Genomic DNA, 20,305 nt, shown 5'->3' with positions numbered 1-20,305 from the left:
CTTCTTCTCCTTCAATGAATATCCCCATTTCTCTCTCCATATTTATCTTCATAAGTTTCAATCCTATTTTTCTTGCTTCTTTTGTCACCTTTTTTGTTTTTTCTGCATAAGTTGTCTTTTTTCGGAGACCAGACATATTATATCGTCAGCAAAGTCTCTTTCTTAAAGCTGACTGAAAGCATTCCATCTAATTTTTGTTTTATTTTTTGCTGATGACCCAGTCAATTAAAATCAAAAATATGGGTGGAGATAAAATACACCCTTGTCTGACTCCACTGTCTATGTTGATTGGTTCTGTAAGTTTCCCATTGTGCATGATTTGTGCGGTATAATTTTCATAGAATATTTTGATAAGTAATTCTTACGTATATTAATAGAATTCCACATCTCTTTAATATTTCCCACATTTATTCTCTGTTAATCCGGTCAAAGGTTTATCTAAAGTCAATAAAATTTTTTATATATTTTGCTCTGCCATTCTATTGTTTGTTCTACAATGTTTCGTAATGTGATCTGTGCATGCTTTATTTTTTCTGAATCCTGCTTGGTTTGGTCTTAACAACTGGTCTATAATTTCTTTCATCCTTTCTAGTATCATCCTTGTCATGACTTGATCTCTCTTCTTGGGTACCTTTACAATTATATCTTTTACCAATCATCAGGTATTCTCTCCTCCTGCCATATTTTGTTTATTAGTAGATACAGGCTTTCTTCGTATGTTTCTCTATCTGCTTTCAGTAGTTCTGTAGTAATGTTATCTGTTACCGCTGCTTTTCCTCTTTTCAGCTGTTGTGTTGCTTTACTTACTTCTTTTTTGGTGAATTCCGATCCGGTGAAGCTTAGTTCTTCCTTTATTTCTTCATTTTCCATTTCGTTTTCTATTATTCTATTGGCATATACTTCTCTGAAATGTTCGATCCACCTCTCAACTATTCTTTAATATTTTCCTGTTTTGGTCTTTGATATGCTCAACATTCATTTTTCCGCACGAGCTTAGTTTTTTCATTGTTTTATATAGAGTTCCCATGTCGTTGTTTTTTGCTGCTGTTTTTGCTTCTAATAACAGTTCTTCGTTATATTACCTTTTGTCGTTTATCGCACTTTTTTAACTTCTTGATATTTCCCTCTATATTCTTTTTTGGCCATGACAGCCATGGTTTATTACTTCTTTTTTGTATCCCTATCGTTTATGTTGCTGCGTGTGTATATCCATTATTTCCTTTTTTCCCACAGCTCTTCTATCGTGGCATTTTCTGTGTTGTAAATTTTATTATATAATTCTCTTAACTTGGTCTTATATTCTTCAGTACTTTCGTTTCCGTATTTGAGCCACTCAACGTTATATTTTAACTTTCTCGTTATTCCATTGGCATTTTCTTACTTCTAGCTAGTTTAGGTTTGATTTTAGCTCTAACCAACATGTGGTCGGACCCTACGTCTGCCCGTCTCATTGCTCTAACATCTAAAAGTGAGTGCCTCCATGTATTATCTATGGTTAAGTGGTCAATCTGATTGTGTGTCTGTCCATCGGGATATCCATGTTGCTTTATGTATGCGTTTGTGTTGAAATATACTTCCACCTACCACTAAACTATTCTGGGTACAGAAATATATAAACATGTTTCCATTCTCATTAGTTTGTCCCAATCCTTCTTTCCCCACTACAGGTTCTTTTCCACTATTATTCGTTCCTATATTGGTATTCATATCTCCTAGTATCATCACAATATCTTTTTTATATTTATTTTGCATTTTATCATATTATGTTGTCTGTAAAACTCATCTTTTATGTCCTGTTCTTTTTCATTAGTTGGTGCATATACATTAACAATTATTAGATTTTTATATCTTGCTTTGAATCTAGCCATTATTGTTCTATCCGGAATGGCTTCACATTCTATTACGGCATTCGCTGTTTCTTTTGAAATCATGGATGCAACCTGTATTGTGGCCTTACACCACCAGAGAGCTAAGAGAGAGCATCATATGTGATTCCTGATGAGATACTAATAAGTTTCGAAACCGGTAGAGGTGATGCTGCACTCTCTGATTGAACTAGAATATAATGCAGCTGTAGTCTCGTGTTGCAACGAAATTGAAAATGGGTATTCATTTTTGATTTATTATTATGGATTATTAAAAGTCCTGCGAGAAATCTTACTTCCTTTGACTAGGTGCTAGTCAAAGCTGATCAATGTATGCCCTGGAGGGACTATTATTGTAATATTGCAACTAAATAATTTGGTATAACGCAATTACCCTCAATTTAATGGAATTATATAGGTATCAATCCATATCATTACATATCATAACATGTATCTTTTACAACAACATAATAAAATGACATGACGAATGATTAGGAAAGTTTTAATAAACTTTCATAAGAGACTCTAGTCCAACGTTAGATATACCTAATTCCAAATCAAAAATTACAATCAAGATCCCTAATAACACAAAACATTCCAGGAATGTTCCTAGAAGGTACTCACAGGACATTGAAAACATTCCTGGAATGTCCCCAAATGCACACGAATGTCCCTGGAAAGTCCCAGGAAAGTGCTGTGTCAGCATTTTAAATATTCTTAGAATGTTCTGTTGGAACATTTCATGAATGTCTACGAATGTTCTTTGGACATTCACAGTATATGTTTTAGACTGAATGTCTTGTTGGAACATCCCATGAATGTATACGAATGTTCTTTGGACATTTACAGTATATTTTTTTGACTGAATGTCCTGTTGGGACATTCCATGAATGTTGCAACATTCCATGAATGTTCTTTGGACATGCACAGTATATTTTTTAGACTAAATGTCTTGTTGGAACATTCCATGAATGTCTACGAACGTTATTTGAACATTCACAGTATATTTTTTAGACATTCTCTGAAATATATCGTCAGTGATGTGACAATACCTCCTATACCTTTTTTCATGAGGTTTGCAGGAGACTAAAAACATTTTTTAAGGTCACCTCCTGTTTTCATACGTAAGTTCTGACTTGTTTTGTAGTAAATAGATAGTTAAATTTACTGCAAAACAAGTCAAAAAATATATGAAAACAGGAGGTGGCCCAAACAAGTTTTTAGTCTATCTTAGAAATCTCATGAAAAAACAGATAGGAGGTATTGTCACATCACTGACGATATGTTGCCATACCAAATAATACATCCTTGATAAATATAAACATTTTTATTGCAAAAAATCTTTTCATACATTTTTTTAATGTAATTTACTGATATTCCTATAAAAAAATGTGTCACATTTGCTTTGTAAACCTTTCTTTAGCCTTTCGTAGCCACATATTCCATTTCCTTCCTGGTTTTTTGTAGACCACTTCTCTCAGCTGATTCTAATAGAAAATAAAATAAATAGTAATTTTTCTATCCTTTACAATTAACAATCAGAAGAAATATTTACAGGTAATAATATGCATAAATAATAATTGGGGTGGCGATTAGGCGATGCTGGTTTATTACGCAATCAAATTTAAAGCAGACTGTAGGGAAATATTAACAAAAAAAAGTCTTACCTTATTTTAACTGGTAGGTCGAGAAGTCTTCAGTTATTAGTAAGGTGAAGGAAGGAGGGAGAAAGGGTTAATTTATTTTTTACTATAACTGAAACCGGCGTTTTTTGGCGACACTGGATAACTATACGAAACGACTTAACAATTCAATTTGTTCTTACTTACTGAGGCTACTACTAGTTACTACTAACGAAAGGTAATTAAAGAGAAAACAAAAAATTTAGTACAATATCTGGGCAAGAAAATAGGCCAGGTTCTTCGAATGAAATAAATTTAATGAGGCCAAAACAATAATAATAATAAAATAAATAATAAATTAAATAATATTTAAATAAATAATAAATAATATTTAATAAAGAAAATAATAAAACATTTTGTATTTTGACAACGACGTCCGATGTGGAAGTAGAAACCATAATAAAGTTATTTTTCAAGTAAATTGTGGCTTATTTCCCCATTAAAATAGTTACAATAATTACAAAAATGCCACAAAGAAATAGCTTTTTCACAAACAAATAAGTAGGTATTTTTTATTATTATGTTTATTGTTTTTATTATTTACTTTAACTTAAGGTTATAACTTAATTCTTGTTTTCTATTTCTGATGTTTTTATTTATGTACATTCAATATTAATCTGGTTTGTTGTATAATCTACTTCGCAATAATTATGTGATATACCTATTGGACTTAAAATGAATTCAAAATTTTTTTGTAATTGGGCAACAATGTCAACTTAGATCTCTGATGTAGATCATGAATAGCAACGGTATCTACAGTCGGAAAAATGAAAGAATAGGGCTTTTCATTTATTGTCATTTGTTTCGAGCTTCTGTCATGTGTCACATAATATTAATATATCTACGTCATATGTCTTTGGTTTATATTATTGTATATACCAATAACTTATGTCGTAGATATATTAATATTATGTGACACATGACAAAAGCTCGAAACAAATGACTGTGAATGAAAAGCCCTATAGGGCTTTTCATCGATTGTCATTTGTTTCGAGCTGCTGTCATATGTTGTATAATCTGTGTATAATATTAATATACACGGATTATACGACATATGACAGAAGCTCGAAACAAATGGCTGTGAATGAAAAGCCCTATACCCATGAACGATCACATCAATCACTTATTTTGTATTTGCTATCTTTTTCTATAACAAACGTTTGTGATTTATAGAAAAAGACAGCAAATACAAAATAAGTGATTGATGTGACCGTTCATGGTTATAGGGCTTTTCATTCACAGTTATTTGTTTCGAGCTTCTGTCATGTGTCACATAATATTAATATATCTACGTCATACGTTATTGATATAAACAATGATACAAACCAAAGACGTATGACGTAGATATAGTATTTTTACTACAAAAGCGATATTACGTAGGTCAAAATTTTTGACGTAAGAGAACTGTCAAAACATTAGAATGTGAAGTGAATTAGAAGTCACATTCTAATATTTTGACAGTTCTCTTACGTCAAAAATTTTGACCTACGTAATATCGCTTTTGTAGTAAAAATACTATATATTAATATATGTGACACATGACAGAAGTTCGAAACAAATGACAATGAACAAAGCCCTGTAGGGCTTTTCATCGATTGTCATTTGTTTCGAGCTTCTGTCATATATTATATAATCTGTGTATAATATTAATACAACACGGATTATACGACATATGACAGAAGCTCGAAACAAATGACTGTAAATGAAAAGCCCTATTCTTTAATTTTTCCAACTGTATACTGTAATTGTATTATTAATTGGGTTAAGCATATTACCTGTGTGATATAAGCTATTGGAACAGCACAGTCTCTCAAACGAACAGTTGAAAGTGAAGTTCTGTCAATATCTTTTTCTAAAAAATGTTTTGAACCTACTGCTCTATTAACAAATCTGATCAATACTTCATGCCTTCTTCGCAGGATCTTCTGGAAAGCTAAAAATACAAAATATATGCATTACTAAGCATTATTAACAAATTTTAGTTTTAAATAAAAAATATGATTAATGAACTCACAAAATATTATAAAAAGCAGCTTAGAAATTGTTTATTAGTATAGTCGTTTCCCTAGACACAACTGGCTAGTGATTTTAGTAGGTAATTTTTTGTTTTTGGCCAATTTTGCCAAAATTACTAACTATTTAGTTTATTTTTTTGCCAATTTTACCAAATTGGCAAGATTATTTACTAAAATCACTAGCCAGTTGTGTCTGAGACTAAGTTTAGCGAACCGACTTTACTATTCAGTATTCATACTGTGTATTCATTAGTTGGTCCTATTATAGTGTGTGGTCTACCATCCTGTTTATAAACGCATACATTATCCCGTTTGTTATTATCTCTATTTACTATTTTAGTTAGGAATAAGCAAGTTTGTGGCTTATTCGCAATTATTAAAATAATAAATGGATATTTTCTGAAATAGGGGCATGCCTTTGTTTACATATTTGCATACTAACCTTTGAAACGTTATTCCTGCAGATTTTTTATCTACATTGCTTCTGCTACTCCAACTGATTTTATGCACTATGTTAATAATACTATTAAAGTTATTATAAAAGTATCCGAATTAAAAAAATATTCTTAAAAAGCACAAATAAAAACAAACAACGATCACGCACGGTAAGGTGGCCAAGGCCAAGATGCATGCCAAGATGGCCGAAGCGCCGAAGTCCGAAGTGAGGTCATTGGTCGTTTTTAGTCACGTGATGCCCTCTCTAAGCACCATGCACAAATACATGCGCCGTGAATTTGAAAATAAACGGAAAAGAATAATAATTATAAATGCCTCTCTTCGGTTTTGCAAGTTTCGGTTATAAGTAATGTTATATCTGTTACACGTGTTTATTATTTGGCAACTTAAAATATAGGAAAATTGGTAGTATGTTCACAGAATGTCTTATGGTAACATTCCAGGAATAATTTAATCAGATGTTCACCGAATGTTCCCTAAATGTCCAGTACATTCAAATATTGAATGAACTTTGGTAGTACATTCCTGGAATGTTGTGTGTTGTTAGGGATGCAGTAGAAATAAACAAACTAAAAGACTTTAAATGCTACTAGGAGCACTCCCGAATCATAATTTACAATGTATATAGGTACATTGTAAATCCCAAATCATGATTTCCGAAGTTTATATAATATTGTAAATTATGATTTGGGAGTGCTCCTAGTAGCATTTAACGTGTCTTAATTTGTTTATTTCTACTGCATCTTGAATGTAAATTTAGTTTAGGTTTTATGTAAAGCAAGTTTAGACGGTTACTGTAGCACAGATAAGTTAAAAGTTGGTTCTATTCGCGGTGTGCAAGTACTTGGAGGGAATACGAGAAACGATCGTGCGCAAATAGCGGAGAAATATTGCAACCTAAACAGCACAAGTACATCCCTGGGACGTACCCAGGATGTACCACTAGGACATTCGTACCTCCTGAGGACGTACGTTTCAGGTCCTGAGAAATCCTCGGTACGTACCGAGAACGTCCGATGTTACAAAATCATCCGTGCCCAGGACGTCCGACCGAACTCTCCTGGGGACGTCCGACTAAAACCTCCTTGGGACGGTCGTCTAAAACCTCCTTAGAACCTTCGACCAAACCTTTTTAGGGCATTATGTAAAATGTTTTCAGAAATTTTAAACATGGCGTTTAATTACTATTAAAACAATGTTGAAAAAGTCTAAAATTATTTTATATTTTACTCATAATTTTTAAAGATGAAATCTGCATTTAAAATAAAAAGACACATACCTATTACCTATATATCAAACAATTTTTTATTAAAATTTAACAAACAATAAGACGTCTTTTATGTTCCTTCTCCTCCAAATTTTGATAATTCTTTTTTGGTAGCGGGTTTTTGCTGAAGTATTGGGTGCGTTCGGACGACCATAGCGGCTGGCGGTCAGCAGAAATCGGCTGAGTGGTTCCCAGGCAACCAAGTGACGTCATATAACGTTGAGGAAACGTCAGTTTTTGGCTGAAAATAACACGTGTTTGAACAGTACGTCAAATAGACGTCTTTTGTAGGTGATTTTAAATACGTAAGATTAATGACGTTAAAATTACGTTTAAAAAACGTTTTAACTTTAGACAGCCTAAGTCTGACGTCACAAAATTGGGAGGAGCTTGCTTGTTTGTATTGACTCCAAACAATTTCGTTTAGGTATAGGTAACGCTAAATGTTTATAAGAAATTTCTCATTTATTGTTTACGCGGTTTGTATCTTGTGTGATAAAATAATACTTTTCATTTATATATTTAGTTAAAGAAAGGTATAAATTAAGAGATTTTTATGCGTTTTTGCTCAGTGAGTTAGTTTAATGCAGTAATTCTTCTTGACAACTATCAGAGGTTATGTTAATTTGTTTTTAATTAAGCGTTAAATGAAGATATTAAGACAGCCTTAAATTAAGATATTAAGTATGCTGGATAATGTGTTAATAAATTATTTATTAGTTTCGTATTTTTTGTTTTTTTTTTTATATTTATATTTCATATTTTTAGTTGTTTTAGTTTTGACACAGTAAGTAGGTATATATATTGGATGGATGGAAGTAGGTATATATAACTAGTGAAAATTCTATAATGTGAGGGCTGGTACAATCAATGTTGCTTCTAGCCTAGCGCACAAGCGATCTTAAACAAGTGGTAGCTTATACCTTCGACACATGGGACGTAGGCCTATAGGTTTCATGTTATGTACCTATTATACTATTTATACTATTTTGAAACATCTGAAAGAGGTCACTTTTTGAAAGTATTAAAGACGTGATTTTACCGACCTGAAAAAGACGTAGATACGATTACGTTTTAAAATCGTCACAATTATGACGTCAAATCGATGAGACAAATACACGTGATTGTCAACGTCAGTACTACGTCATAGAAACACGTCAATTGGTCATTTTTATGACGTGTTATCTACGTTATAAAAACGTCGTTTGGTTGCCTGGGTTGTATCCAGCCGTGATAGGGAAAGCTTAGTAAATCTCTCAGCGGCTGGCTTCCAGCGGTGACGTCTGACAGCTACTGCTGGCTCAGCTGTTCAGCCGCTGTGGTCGTCCGAACGCACCCATTGTATCTAGCTGTACAAATTGTTCCTCTGTTTGCATTAGAAAGTTAATCTTTTGTAGAATGAATAGAACCTAACATTTCCTTCTATAACGGCACAGCATAGAAAACGCAACGTTTCGTTTATTATGCTGTGATAACGGTTCATCTAATCCCTATCCTATGATTGGCCAGGCAGGGTTCTAGCTTGACATAATATGACACCGTTGCCGTATCCTCAATTTTTTCACAAACATAACCACGTCACATAAAGTTACATTTAAAAATAGCTGCTTCAATAGTTTTGAAGCACCAAAAAAAATAAAGTTTGGAAAAGTAAATAGTACAATATCAGTGTAAATACTGGATAGAAAAAACTCAAAAGAGGCATTTTAAATCAAAGTTCATTAAAATTGTTACAAAAAAAAGATAAATAAAGATCAAGTGTATAAATGTTTTTAAATCAAAGGATAATTTAAATTCTTTTTATTAATGATTACTATTAAGACATTAATTGAAATTTAAATTATTCAGTAGGTTATATTCAAAGTTAACCAACACTGTTATAAAAAGGAAGATCAACTGATAAATGAAGATAAACTATATAAATTTTGTTTAGATTATAAATCTATCTCTATATATTAATCTTACTATTCTTGTATATTATACCATGGATTGGAATTATACAAGAATCAAACAATTAAAGTATGGCAACACTGCAAATGCCAAATAACTGAAGGTTATTAGATCCATTCCTGAACTGGTCTGGATTCGTAATTCCTAGGGACGTCCGTAATCATACTTCCTGGGGACGTCCGATTAAGGTCCCATTACATTCTGACTTAGCGGGACCTGAAACAGACGTCCTTGGGACGTCCGTAATCGTACTTCCTGGGGACTTCTGGATTTGTAATTCCTGGGAAAGTCCGATTGAGGTCCCCGTACATTCGGACTTAATTGGGACCTGAAACGGCCCACATAACAATTTCATGTTCTTAGTAGATTCATAGAACATACTTTTCAGAAAAAGTATATACTTAGAATATGCGTAATTACCATTGCGAATGTGCAAAGCATATACTGAGTATATACTACATTACAGTACTTAAACGTTTTATGTATATACTTAGAATGTACTACCGCACTTCTTTTCAGTATATACCAAGAACATACTTTTTAGAAGGTTCTAAGGAGGTGCTATAAACCTTATATTTATATACTTAGAATGTACTATCGCACATATTTTTAGTATATGGGGAGAATATTCCAAGGAAGTGCTATATACTACCTAAGTGCTATATGTATATACTTAGAATGTACTATCGCACATATTTTTAGTATATGGGAAGAATATTCCAAGGATGTGCTATATTTCTCAGAGGTATGTTTTCAACATCACCCAATCTCATCCTAAGTTCTACTAATATATTATATTTACATATTCTAATTGCATATGAGAATGTAGTTATTACATTCTACAATATTACGTCAAAAGTAAGTATAACATATATAAACTTTGGTTAGTTATATAGGTACCTATGTATAATAAATATTATATGGGTAAGTAGCCTATAATATATAAAATATAAGTAATATATTTATTTATTATGTGCACATTAAAATAAAAATGCTGCTTATATATTATATAATAGCCAAATATATATAATATGTATGTAAATTACTAAAATTTATAGGTATCTATATACATTATACATACTTTTACTTACTAGGTATTTAGGAAATATTGAAGTACCAATATGAATTTATTATTTTCAAGCTGCTTTTTATGTTCTTAAAAATGTTTTAGTCCTTGTAGCTAGAAATACTTGTCTTCGCTTCGTCCTAACAGTCTAATAAATGCCTAACCTAACTGTAGAACTGTACCATGGGCTGCGAACTCAATGGAAAAAATTGGTTCCATATATATAGTGAGCTTCCGGAATTAGAGATGGCGACACATAATGTGGATCGCTAATATATGTGGTACAAGGCTAATTGAAAAGAAGAAGAATATTTGACAATTGAATTTTGAGTTGGACAGTTGTGTTTATTTTGTAACAGCGTTGCCACATTCAGCAGATTTCTACTTTTTGGGTAGATTTTTGATATATTTTTTTTTAATTCTAGTAGGCAATATTTTTTAGTAGGTTTTTGGTATACAGTGATGAGCACGCTAATAACCAGCAAAAAAGCTCAAAAGATAGAAAACATAATACATTGCGAAACAAAAAGAGATGAAACTAGTGGAGGTGGAAATTATCTTTATAAACGTATTAATTAACATTACATTACATAGTTTTCCACCTGTAGACGTCTGTGACAGGAGTATTTTATAAAATTCTACTCTCACAGTGACAGTTGTCATACCTCTGATACGTCTAAAGATGGGAAACTATGTAATGTAATGGTATTTTAGACGTTTATAACGATAATTTCCACCTCCACTAGTTTCATCTCTTTTTGTTTCGCAATGTATTATGTTTTCCATCATTTGAGCTATTTTGCCGGTTATTAGCGCGCTCATTACTGTATATCAACATTTTCTGTGCTATGCATTATGACTAAAATGAAATTAACTCTTTAATAGTATTTACATTTGACATTTTGTTACAATTTCCTAATGTCATTACCGAAAATAAGATTCAGGACGTAGGTATGAATTAGAGAAATGAAACTGGAGTCTGATACCAAACTTTCTTGTTTCAAGCAGCAGTGCAGTAGTGTTTCGGGTAATATTTATATAACGAAGAGTTTTGACATTCGGTGAGGCTATTAAAATTAAGCTAACGACGGAAAACTAAAATATGTATGTAAAATGTAACTTTGCAAAAATAATGTGTTTACCCGTTTCTATTAACGTAAAATGAGAAAGATTTTTTTCCGGTTTTAATCGTATTACAACTGATGATCGCAATAAACTTTTGAATAAATAGTTATTTATGATATAAGTGTTAAAAGTACACGTTTAAGGCACGCATGTGAACGTTTGCAGAATGAGCGAAGCGAGTTCTGCAAATTCACATGAGTGCCTTAAACATGTACTTTTTAACACGCATATCATACAATATTTTTTCTACAAACGTAATTACAGGACAATATCTACAAAAACTTTTACTTGAACTGGACTGACATTCCATTTTTATATTTTTTTGACATTACATCAAATTGCCTATACGGTCAATACGAACTGCAGTGCCTTAAAATTTTTAAAGCACTAGTTCCTTGAAGTAGCATTTTTAACGCTCGTATGGAGTGCTAAAAATTGCATTTTTAACACGGTTGTAGAAAAAAATGTATTTTCATGATTATTTGTCAAAGAAGGTATGAATGAGGTTGGGAATTGTACCAAATTTGATCCAGACATGCATATGTTAAAATCAATGGATGACAAAATATTAAATAAAAATATTAAATATAAAACTGATAAAAATTAATTAAGTACCTAGGTCATTTTGTTTCCCTGTTAAAATGTAAAAAAAGTTTGGTTTTTTTTACATTCACGTTATACTTATTTATTTCTAGTTAAGTTAGCTGCTGTTTTTATTATAAAAAAACCTAAATTATATTCAAATAAGTTAATAAAGTTTTAATTCTTGATTTAGTAGATTTTAGCGAAACATGCAATATATTTCCTAAATAAAATACGGCAACGTTGTCTGGTATTGAATTGAGTGCGTCATTTTGTAATTGTGTTGTGTATGCGTTTTATATCAATTTTATATTTGTGTATTAAGTTTTTATCCCGTACCCAACTGATTAGTGAAGTGAATGTTTCATATTTTAGTTATTAATAGACATTTTTTCAGTGTATAAATTATTTTTCTTCCCTCAACTGTACCTAGTTGTTTCCAGGTAATGTTAATAATTCCTAAGGTAGAAAGACAATTATTTTATATTATATGTTATGACAACAATGAATTCATGTCAAAATTTATATAAATAATAATTATTACTGTCATTTGTTGGTTTCATTATTGTTCTTACATACATACTTATCATTTTTTAAATATAATCGCTGCTCATGCTAAATTCTATGTTTGTGTATGTTATTAATTTTTTGTTTTTGCAATAATTATTTTTATTTTTATGATTTCTGTAATAAAAATATTTTTATTGCAAAAACTAAAAATTAATAACGTGCACATTATAGAATTTGGTATGCCTAGCGAAGCTTGCAAAACGGTCCAGATATCTTCCAAAATGTTACAGAGATCTTCCAAATCGTTACAGAAATCTTCCAACTGTAAAAGCTTAGTTGGCTTCCAAAAATATCGACGGCGTTGGAATACGGGACCAATTTGGCCTATAGAGTTCCCTATCTACCCCACCCCCTCATCTATGAACTGTACTGACTGGAAACTATTTTCATATTTTGCCCTTTTGTTACTTACCCCCTTCCCTTGTGCAGGTATAAAATATGCAATGCAAGGGTCAGAATGACAATTGAATGGCCGTTTCCGGATTCCCGAAAATTATAGGTAAAAATACTTATGGTATAAACTCAAATCAAAATGGTATATTCATTTCAATGGAAAACAAAACGAGAATTTCTCATTTTTCTTCAATAGAATTAACTTTTAAACTTTTTTACCATACAATTAAAACGGTTTAAAAAAAATTTATTAGATAGTTCAGTATAGTTCGTACCAAAATACCTAAATTTTTTTAATTATTCTTAACGCGAAGTTGATAATCTATAGGCTAACATTATTCTTCTTCCTATAGGTACATACAGTATATTATTTTTAAGATATTTTAAAAGTGTATACAAGTATGTGTTAAGCATATACTTTTACATATACTTACGCATATACTAAGAATACTTGATTAAGGTATATTCTAAGGATAAACTTTTACGAACATTCCGAGATACTACGTACACGAATGTGCTTAGTATATTCGGTGCAAGAATATTCTTTGAAGCACATGCAAAGAACATGAAATTTAGAATGTTTTTTATGGTACATGCTATGCTTGTACTACGCATATACTAAAAAGTATATACTTCGACGAATGTTGGTAGGATATGCTTAGAACATGATGCGAACATAATTGATATGTGGGGGACGTCCTCGGGATATCATGTGCTATCTGGGAACTTTCTTAAATAATTCATATTGTCAATTGAAATTGTCAAATTGATGTACATTTCATACCGACTATCAATGAAGAAGGCAAATTATATATTGCTCCACAATATTGATATGATATGCAATTATTATATAAAGGTAAATTTAATTCATTTTATTTTGCTTGCAGTACTGCATTTTAATAACCCAAGAAGCAATTGGACGTAATATTACGACGTCTTAACGTTGGATTAAATGCCCCAACGTTAATACGCGACGTTGCGACGACGGTCAGAAAACCGCTATTTGCACCTAAGTGGGGAATAGAAATACGGGTTGCCTCGACGTCCCCCTCTCGACTTCTCAGCTCGAGATATTTTATCGTCAAATTACGTTAGTTTTTAGGACTTTGGTCTTGTAAAGTAATAGTATGAAATTCTCTACCACAGAAGTACGGCCGACACACTTCATTTTTACCAAATAGGTTAATAATCTTGGAGGATATTAAATCATCAGAAACTAAGATGCATGACGGCCTGTTGATACTTATTTAAGTATGTACCTACTCTATTCAGAATATAACCTAAGTGACTTGTATAATTATTTTATTAATCATCTGCCTCATTGCATAATGCGGTCGAAAATTTACAAACGCAAGGAAGTGTACTGTTAAACTAGGTATAAAAATTGCTAAAAACTGAAAGCGCCTCATAAATTTACAGGTTAAATCGAACAAAACGGTAAAAATAGAAATAACCTTCGTAATTAAAAAAAACATATTATTATGTCTAGACCCATACAAAATTATCCTTGATTTATATATAAACAAAATTCGTTAATTAAAATCAAATATTCATTAAAATCTAGCAAAAAAATTCCCAAACATTATGTTTCAAAAAATGGCTGAACCATGGAGATCTTTCATTAATGGCGGATTTAACTCGCGACCTAAATTGCACTACATTTTAACTGATTTGGACAAGGACACCCCCTGCCGACCTTTAGTATAACCTATTTTTACCTTGCACACCTCGAATTTACCTATTGGTATACCTAATACGTCCTAAAGTAAGCGCAAACAACCTGGTCTTGACGACAGACTCCCGACGACCGGTCGTCGTCGTGAACACGCCTTAATCTGGTGGCTGGTGGACGATTTGAGGTTGACAGTTGACGGGTGACTTGCATTTTCTTTTGTGATTTTTATAAACAAAAATAAACTAACTATTTTTAAAAATAAATTAATTTTCCAGTTTTTAAGAACAACAGTAAATTTAATAAAAAATAGAAGCTAAGCTCTGGCTATGTAATGTCGCAGAAACCAACGTTCAAAATCATTTACATTAAGTCCCTTCATGAATTGGAGCCAGTCCCATATCAATGGGAAGAAGATGGTGTTTGCTGGTTCCCTTTGGAGAAAAGAGACATCAAACAATTTCAGTGTGACCCATCAAAAAAACCTAATAAGGTAACCTGGCCCAAATACACCTGTGAGGTCAAGGCAGTTGACATTGCCACTTGGCAACAAGCCAACAATATTGCAAATAAGCTTTGTAAAGAACCAGCCACTACTTCCAACTCAGAATCGGAAGAGGAAATGCCACTTTCAAAGAGGGTTAAAAAAAATTATCATATGATTCAGATTATGATTGTACACCCTACGACACCAAAAGCCGGGCCAAAAGTCCTCGAACCACAAAACCTGCCCCAATAGGGTATGTATGTGGGGAGCCTGATCCCATCGAGGGGAACCAAAACGTAAATGATGGTAGTTTAACCACCACAGAATTTGAGGACATCACCATTACCAATGACAGTAGCTTAGTTCTCGCATCTGCCACAGACGTCAGAAATGTGATAAAAGCAGTCGAAGATTGTAAGTACCTTAAGGTTGTATTTCTTAAGTACTTTAAGGTTGTGTTTCTACAAGCCCTTTTTTTGAAGTTGATACAAGAAGATACATATTTACACTAATTATATTTAATTGACTATTTTAGATAAATCTGAAGTACACATCTTGAAAGAAGAAATTATAAAAGAGCTTAAATCTCATGTTGATGCCAAGTTCACGCAGCTTTCTCTGGAGATGGAAAATATTTTAAAACAGATAAAAAAAAAGATATTGAGGGCTCAGCACTACAAGAAACCCCCGACTTGAACTTGTTTCCTTTGGCTTCAGTTGATGAGGTGAAAACATTGGAAGAAAATTTAAATGTTGAGGAATTTATGAAGAAAGTTGTGATGAACCTTAGAAAAATTATTGGTTCGGGACATTCCTGGCGGAATGCCTGCTATAAGCTTTCATCAGTACTATTTACTAAGTAAGTACCTACCATATCATGTATACCTCGTCCAATTTACTTACCGTTGCACGTCATCTGCTCCATAGCCTGTGACACGATACCAACACGAAATATCTAGGCGGTAGGTGTGTACCCCTTTAGAATCATTTTGATTCTAAAAAAGAACACACCCACCGCCTAAATATTTCGTGTTGGTATCGTGTCACAGGCTATGGCGCGGATGACGTGCAACGGTAAGTAAATTGGACGAGGTATATGTGAAAAACTTTTATTAAATTTGTTCTCTCATTTAAATCATCTTACATATCCTATACAAAAATGTAAATCTGAAAATTGTTATTCGTTTGACATAAATCCTAAAAAGCATTATTGTTTTTAGGGAACTGTTAACACATTTTTCATGGACGGGAGTAAGCCGCACCAAAAACACAAAGCTGCCCTTTCAGAAACTGCATAATATACTTGGTAACTTTTACATATAAAATTTTAATATATAATAAGCAATATAAACAAGATTTTTCTGGACTTAAGTTCCTAGTTCCTATGCTAACAGTTGCCCATGCAGCCTCTACCCACCTTAAAATGTTCTTCTAAGTTCTGAAGACACCCTGTATATATATTTTAATATAAACTGCATTATATTTAATGGGCACTGCATCGTAATTTAAATATACAGTGTAATTTTTTTGAATATGGTCTCTAACATTATAAATTTGTTTTAGGAATTTTTTATCATGTCGTAAAATATTGTGATGGATCATTTAATTATGCTCATCGAGAAACTTTCTTTCGTGATGGCATACTGAAACATGCAAATACCAGACTAAATCCAAAAAAGAAAAATGATAAAGGTACTAGCAGCTTAATACTTTATAGTTATTTATCCTAATAAATCCTGATTTTTTTGCTTTCAGAAAATAATCCAGATCAGGAAAATATTCGAAGAGGTAGAGATGATATCCTTATTGAGGACATTATTATCTGCAATGTTGATGTTAATCCTGTGGAGGAAGAATTGATGGGCGATGATGGAGAACAACAAGAAGAAGAAAACTGAGTTTAAAAGTAAAACTTCTGGCTGCAATAATAAAGTAGGAAAAGAGTTCCTTTGTTGTGATCTGTGTTCTTAATATAATTTTTAAGTTTAAGTGTTGTTTAACTTATTGTTTTTATTTGTCTTGTATACAAAAAGGCAGTTTATGTATTTTGTTTTTAAATAATCAACTTCATTTTACCATATTGGTTATAAATAACTTTTATTTAACCCACATTAGGTCATTGACTTACTGACATACCAAATAAAGACATAAAAATAAAACAATTTTTAAATTTTATTAAATATTTTTATTGAATAAATCCAGAGTGTGAATCAAAGGGAACAAAATACAGCTATCATTATGCTCTACTTTGACAAGTTTACACTTAATTTCAGAACTTAAAATAGGTTTGGGATCATTAAAAACTTCTTCCGGACACTTAAAGATACTAAGCTTATTTGACTGAAATGGATAAGAAAACATATTTTTCTGATTTTTTAAAGGCATGCCCAGAATTTTTGGAATCGTTGGTGATCCGTAACAGCTCAACATTTTAATAATTATATCATCTTTAGTCAACAACCATTGGTTCTTATTATCATTTCTGAATAAGGTATTGCATATAATTAGACATTTATAATGGATGTTTTCAAAAGGTTCCAAATTGGATATTGGACATTTTATAGGTACTTTAAAAATAGCCTCTGGATGGATAAGATTTGGTTTATCATAGTCCGTAAGTTCTCCCAAGCGTTTAGCAACTTGTATCAAGGGTCGATTACCAGTTCTTAATAAGTTTTTAATGACACCTAACTCATTTTCAAATCTGTATGTAGATATTTCAGGCAGACAGCCGAATCTTTTCACATCATCAACTACATGACACAAGTTATGTACATTACTGCTAATCGAGTCCTCACCATAAAGTGAAACAAAAAGTTCAATATAGTCATTTAGTATCTGTTTTGCCATTTCCAAGAGATGTTCCTGTCTGCAGTAGAAATTGGCTGATAAAATAGTTATTGCACAAAATAACATCATAAAATGATTATATGTCTTCGTATGTAGATGCTCTTTTAATATCACAGGTCCCAGGTATAATAGAAAAGTTCTATATTCTGTCCCTTTCCAAAAAGACAGTGAGTCCAAACTTCTAACTGTTCTATGAATGTCATTTGGAAGGTGTTTATTTGAATTTTCTAACTATTAATGGAAGTAATTTGAGGTGAAAACAACTTCTCTTTAAAGTTATAACTACCATGAACCCATCCACTTAAGCACCTTTTTACTAATCCAAGATCTATTAGATGCAAGGAATCTGCAACAACAAAATCTCTTACCATATCAATAGGCAGTCTTTCAAGGGGTGATGGTATTAGTGCATCATTGTGTTTGTCTTGGTTTTTGTCTTTTTGATGGTGTTCTGGATCTGACTTGCTTCTAAAACTGGCATCTGTCCTTAGATTGCAATTTGTTTGAGGAAAGCTAATATGTCTGCCCTTTTTATCATACCAGCCTTTGACAGAGCATTTTAAACAGCTGTAATAAGCATTATGGGATACTGTACATCTAATAAAAGCTCTGGCAGGAGTGTCACAAATAAAAGCATTTGTTTTAAGTGCCATATGCTGGTTCTGGTTGTTGTAGATCCCAACTATTAATAATCTGTTCAGTTCTTCAGGAAATTGCTGTAGAAATAATTCAGCATTCTCAGGCTTCGCTTTACCACAAAAAATTGCAACAACAAAAGGTTTACAAGAAAGTTCAGGTATATTCGAAATATTCATTAGAATAGGCCAGAATTGTTGTTTAGAACTTTTTCCAATTGGGATTCCATCTACATGGGTATTTAATTTAATTTCCTTAATATGATTTGGCAATTCAATATTTTTCAGGCACTTTTCGATACCGTTATACCAGAACTCACCCCCATTGCTCATTTTTGTGGTCGTTATTAATTTGGGTGTTGCTACTAGTGTCCTCGCATCTTTTGGTAACCCGGAGATTCCAAAAGATAACAAAATATCTAAAAGCTCATTAAGATGAGTATGAGCTATTCCATTTTTGACTGCCCAATGCCTCAGCTTCTCCCGCCTCAAATACTTTGATTCTATTTCAAATTCCAAATTAGTCACCTCATCATCATCATCTGTAAGCTCAAACTCGTTAGCGATTAGATCACATTCATGCCCTTTTGGTGTAGTATCAGGTCTGTTGGTGTTGGCAGAAGTCAGAATGACATCTTCCTGTTTGATCTCATCATCTGTTAAGGTTAATCTGCTTGTAGATGCTTGTGTATGTACATCAGGCAGCTTAAACCAAAGGGTTTTATGAATACATTTATTAATTTACTTATAGTTGGTTATTTTTATTTGTTGCATATATGTTTACCTCATGAAAATCTTTAGTCCCATTTTGAGTAATTAGCTCTTCAGGTTCTGTATGTGCCATTTTCAAAAGTTTAGCTTTTTGTCTGTAAAAAGATGTTGAATGTCTAAAAGCTTTTGATTTCTTTTTTCCATGCATTTCCCCTTCATTCTGCGACATTGTTTTTCTCAAAGAACAACTATATATTTTTTTAACTATATAGGTTTTTCATTCAATAAATTGTTATTGTTAATATACTGTTTATAGAAAAACCAAGTGTAAAAAAGTAAGGTTATGTTATGCAATGTAATATCTGTCATATAAGTCAAGATATGAGTCAAGTCAGATAGGTCCTAATCAGCAAATTTTTACGTCGTTTTGTAGTTGGAAACTAAACCAATTGTCGAAAATTTACTTTACGACGTTGGATAGTCGTCGACGTTTTTTAGTAAATTACAGGTATCTTATAAAAAAAACTTTGACGTCAGGTTAACGTGTACAACTTTACCTAAATACTACGTTGTTATTAACTACGTTGTATTGTCGTTCTCACCTTCCCGCAAGTACACGCAGCAATCTACCATATACCTACTGAGAAAACACCCGACGTCTCCTGAACGTTGGGTTCGCTACTAATAAATACTTAAATACTCTGTAATCCCCGACGTGGAGCAGTCGTTAAATGTCTTCCAGTAAACTACATTGTAGTATAGAGGTTATACCCGACGTCAGCTTAACGTTAAACCTTAACCTAATAATTAACGTTGGTATTCTCAACGTTGGATTGTCGTTGTCGTCTTCCCGAAAAATACGTCTACCATACTCGATAAAACACCAACGTCCTCTGAACGTTGGCATCTATCATAAAAAATACGTTGTAATTCCCGACGTTGAGTAGTCGTTGATGTATGCCACTTAATTGCACTTATA

General features: G+C 32.4%; 2 protein-coding genes and 1 long non-coding RNA gene across 3 annotated transcripts; 1 reads left to right on the top strand and 2 right to left on the bottom strand.

Moving 5' to 3' along the window:
- Window positions 1-3,177: 3,177 nt before the first annotated feature.
- Window positions 3,178-6,309, bottom strand: LOC126893380 (uncharacterized). The gene is made up of 3 exons (XR_007701158.1): window positions 6,005-6,309; window positions 5,323-5,480; window positions 3,178-3,352 (listed from the first exon to the last, which is right to left on the bottom strand). It is a non-coding gene; the product is annotated as an uncharacterized LOC126893380 (long non-coding RNA).
- An 8,597-nt stretch (window positions 6,310-14,906) lies between these two features.
- On the top strand, window positions 14,907-17,210 carry LOC126893379 (uncharacterized). The gene is made up of 5 exons (XM_050663495.1): window positions 14,907-15,544; window positions 15,666-15,989; window positions 16,351-16,436; window positions 16,694-16,822; window positions 16,886-17,210. The coding sequence occupies exons 2-5, from the start codon at window positions 15,895-15,897 to the stop codon at window positions 17,026-17,028; spliced, it is 453 nt and encodes a 150-aa protein (XP_050519452.1). The 5' UTR covers window positions 14,907-15,544; window positions 15,666-15,894; the 3' UTR covers window positions 17,029-17,210.
- An 82-nt stretch (window positions 17,211-17,292) lies between these two features.
- Window positions 17,293-19,684, bottom strand: LOC126893377 (uncharacterized). The gene is made up of 2 exons (XM_050663490.1): window positions 19,400-19,684; window positions 17,293-19,320 (listed from the first exon to the last, which is right to left on the bottom strand). Exons 1-2 carry the CDS (start codon window positions 19,553-19,555, stop codon window positions 18,208-18,210), a joined length of 1,269 nt encoding a protein of 422 aa, XP_050519447.1. The 5' UTR covers window positions 19,556-19,684; the 3' UTR covers window positions 17,293-18,207.
- Window positions 19,685-20,305: the final 621 nt, after the last annotated feature.

The sequence above is a fragment of the Diabrotica virgifera genome, chromosome 10 (genome assembly GCF_917563875.1).
Source record: "Diabrotica virgifera virgifera chromosome 10, PGI_DIABVI_V3a".
Lineage (NCBI taxonomy): Eukaryota > Metazoa > Arthropoda > Insecta > Coleoptera > Chrysomelidae > Diabrotica > Diabrotica virgifera.
Note: the sequence above shows the minus strand (reverse complement) of the source record. Positions and strands in the feature narration are given on the sequence as shown.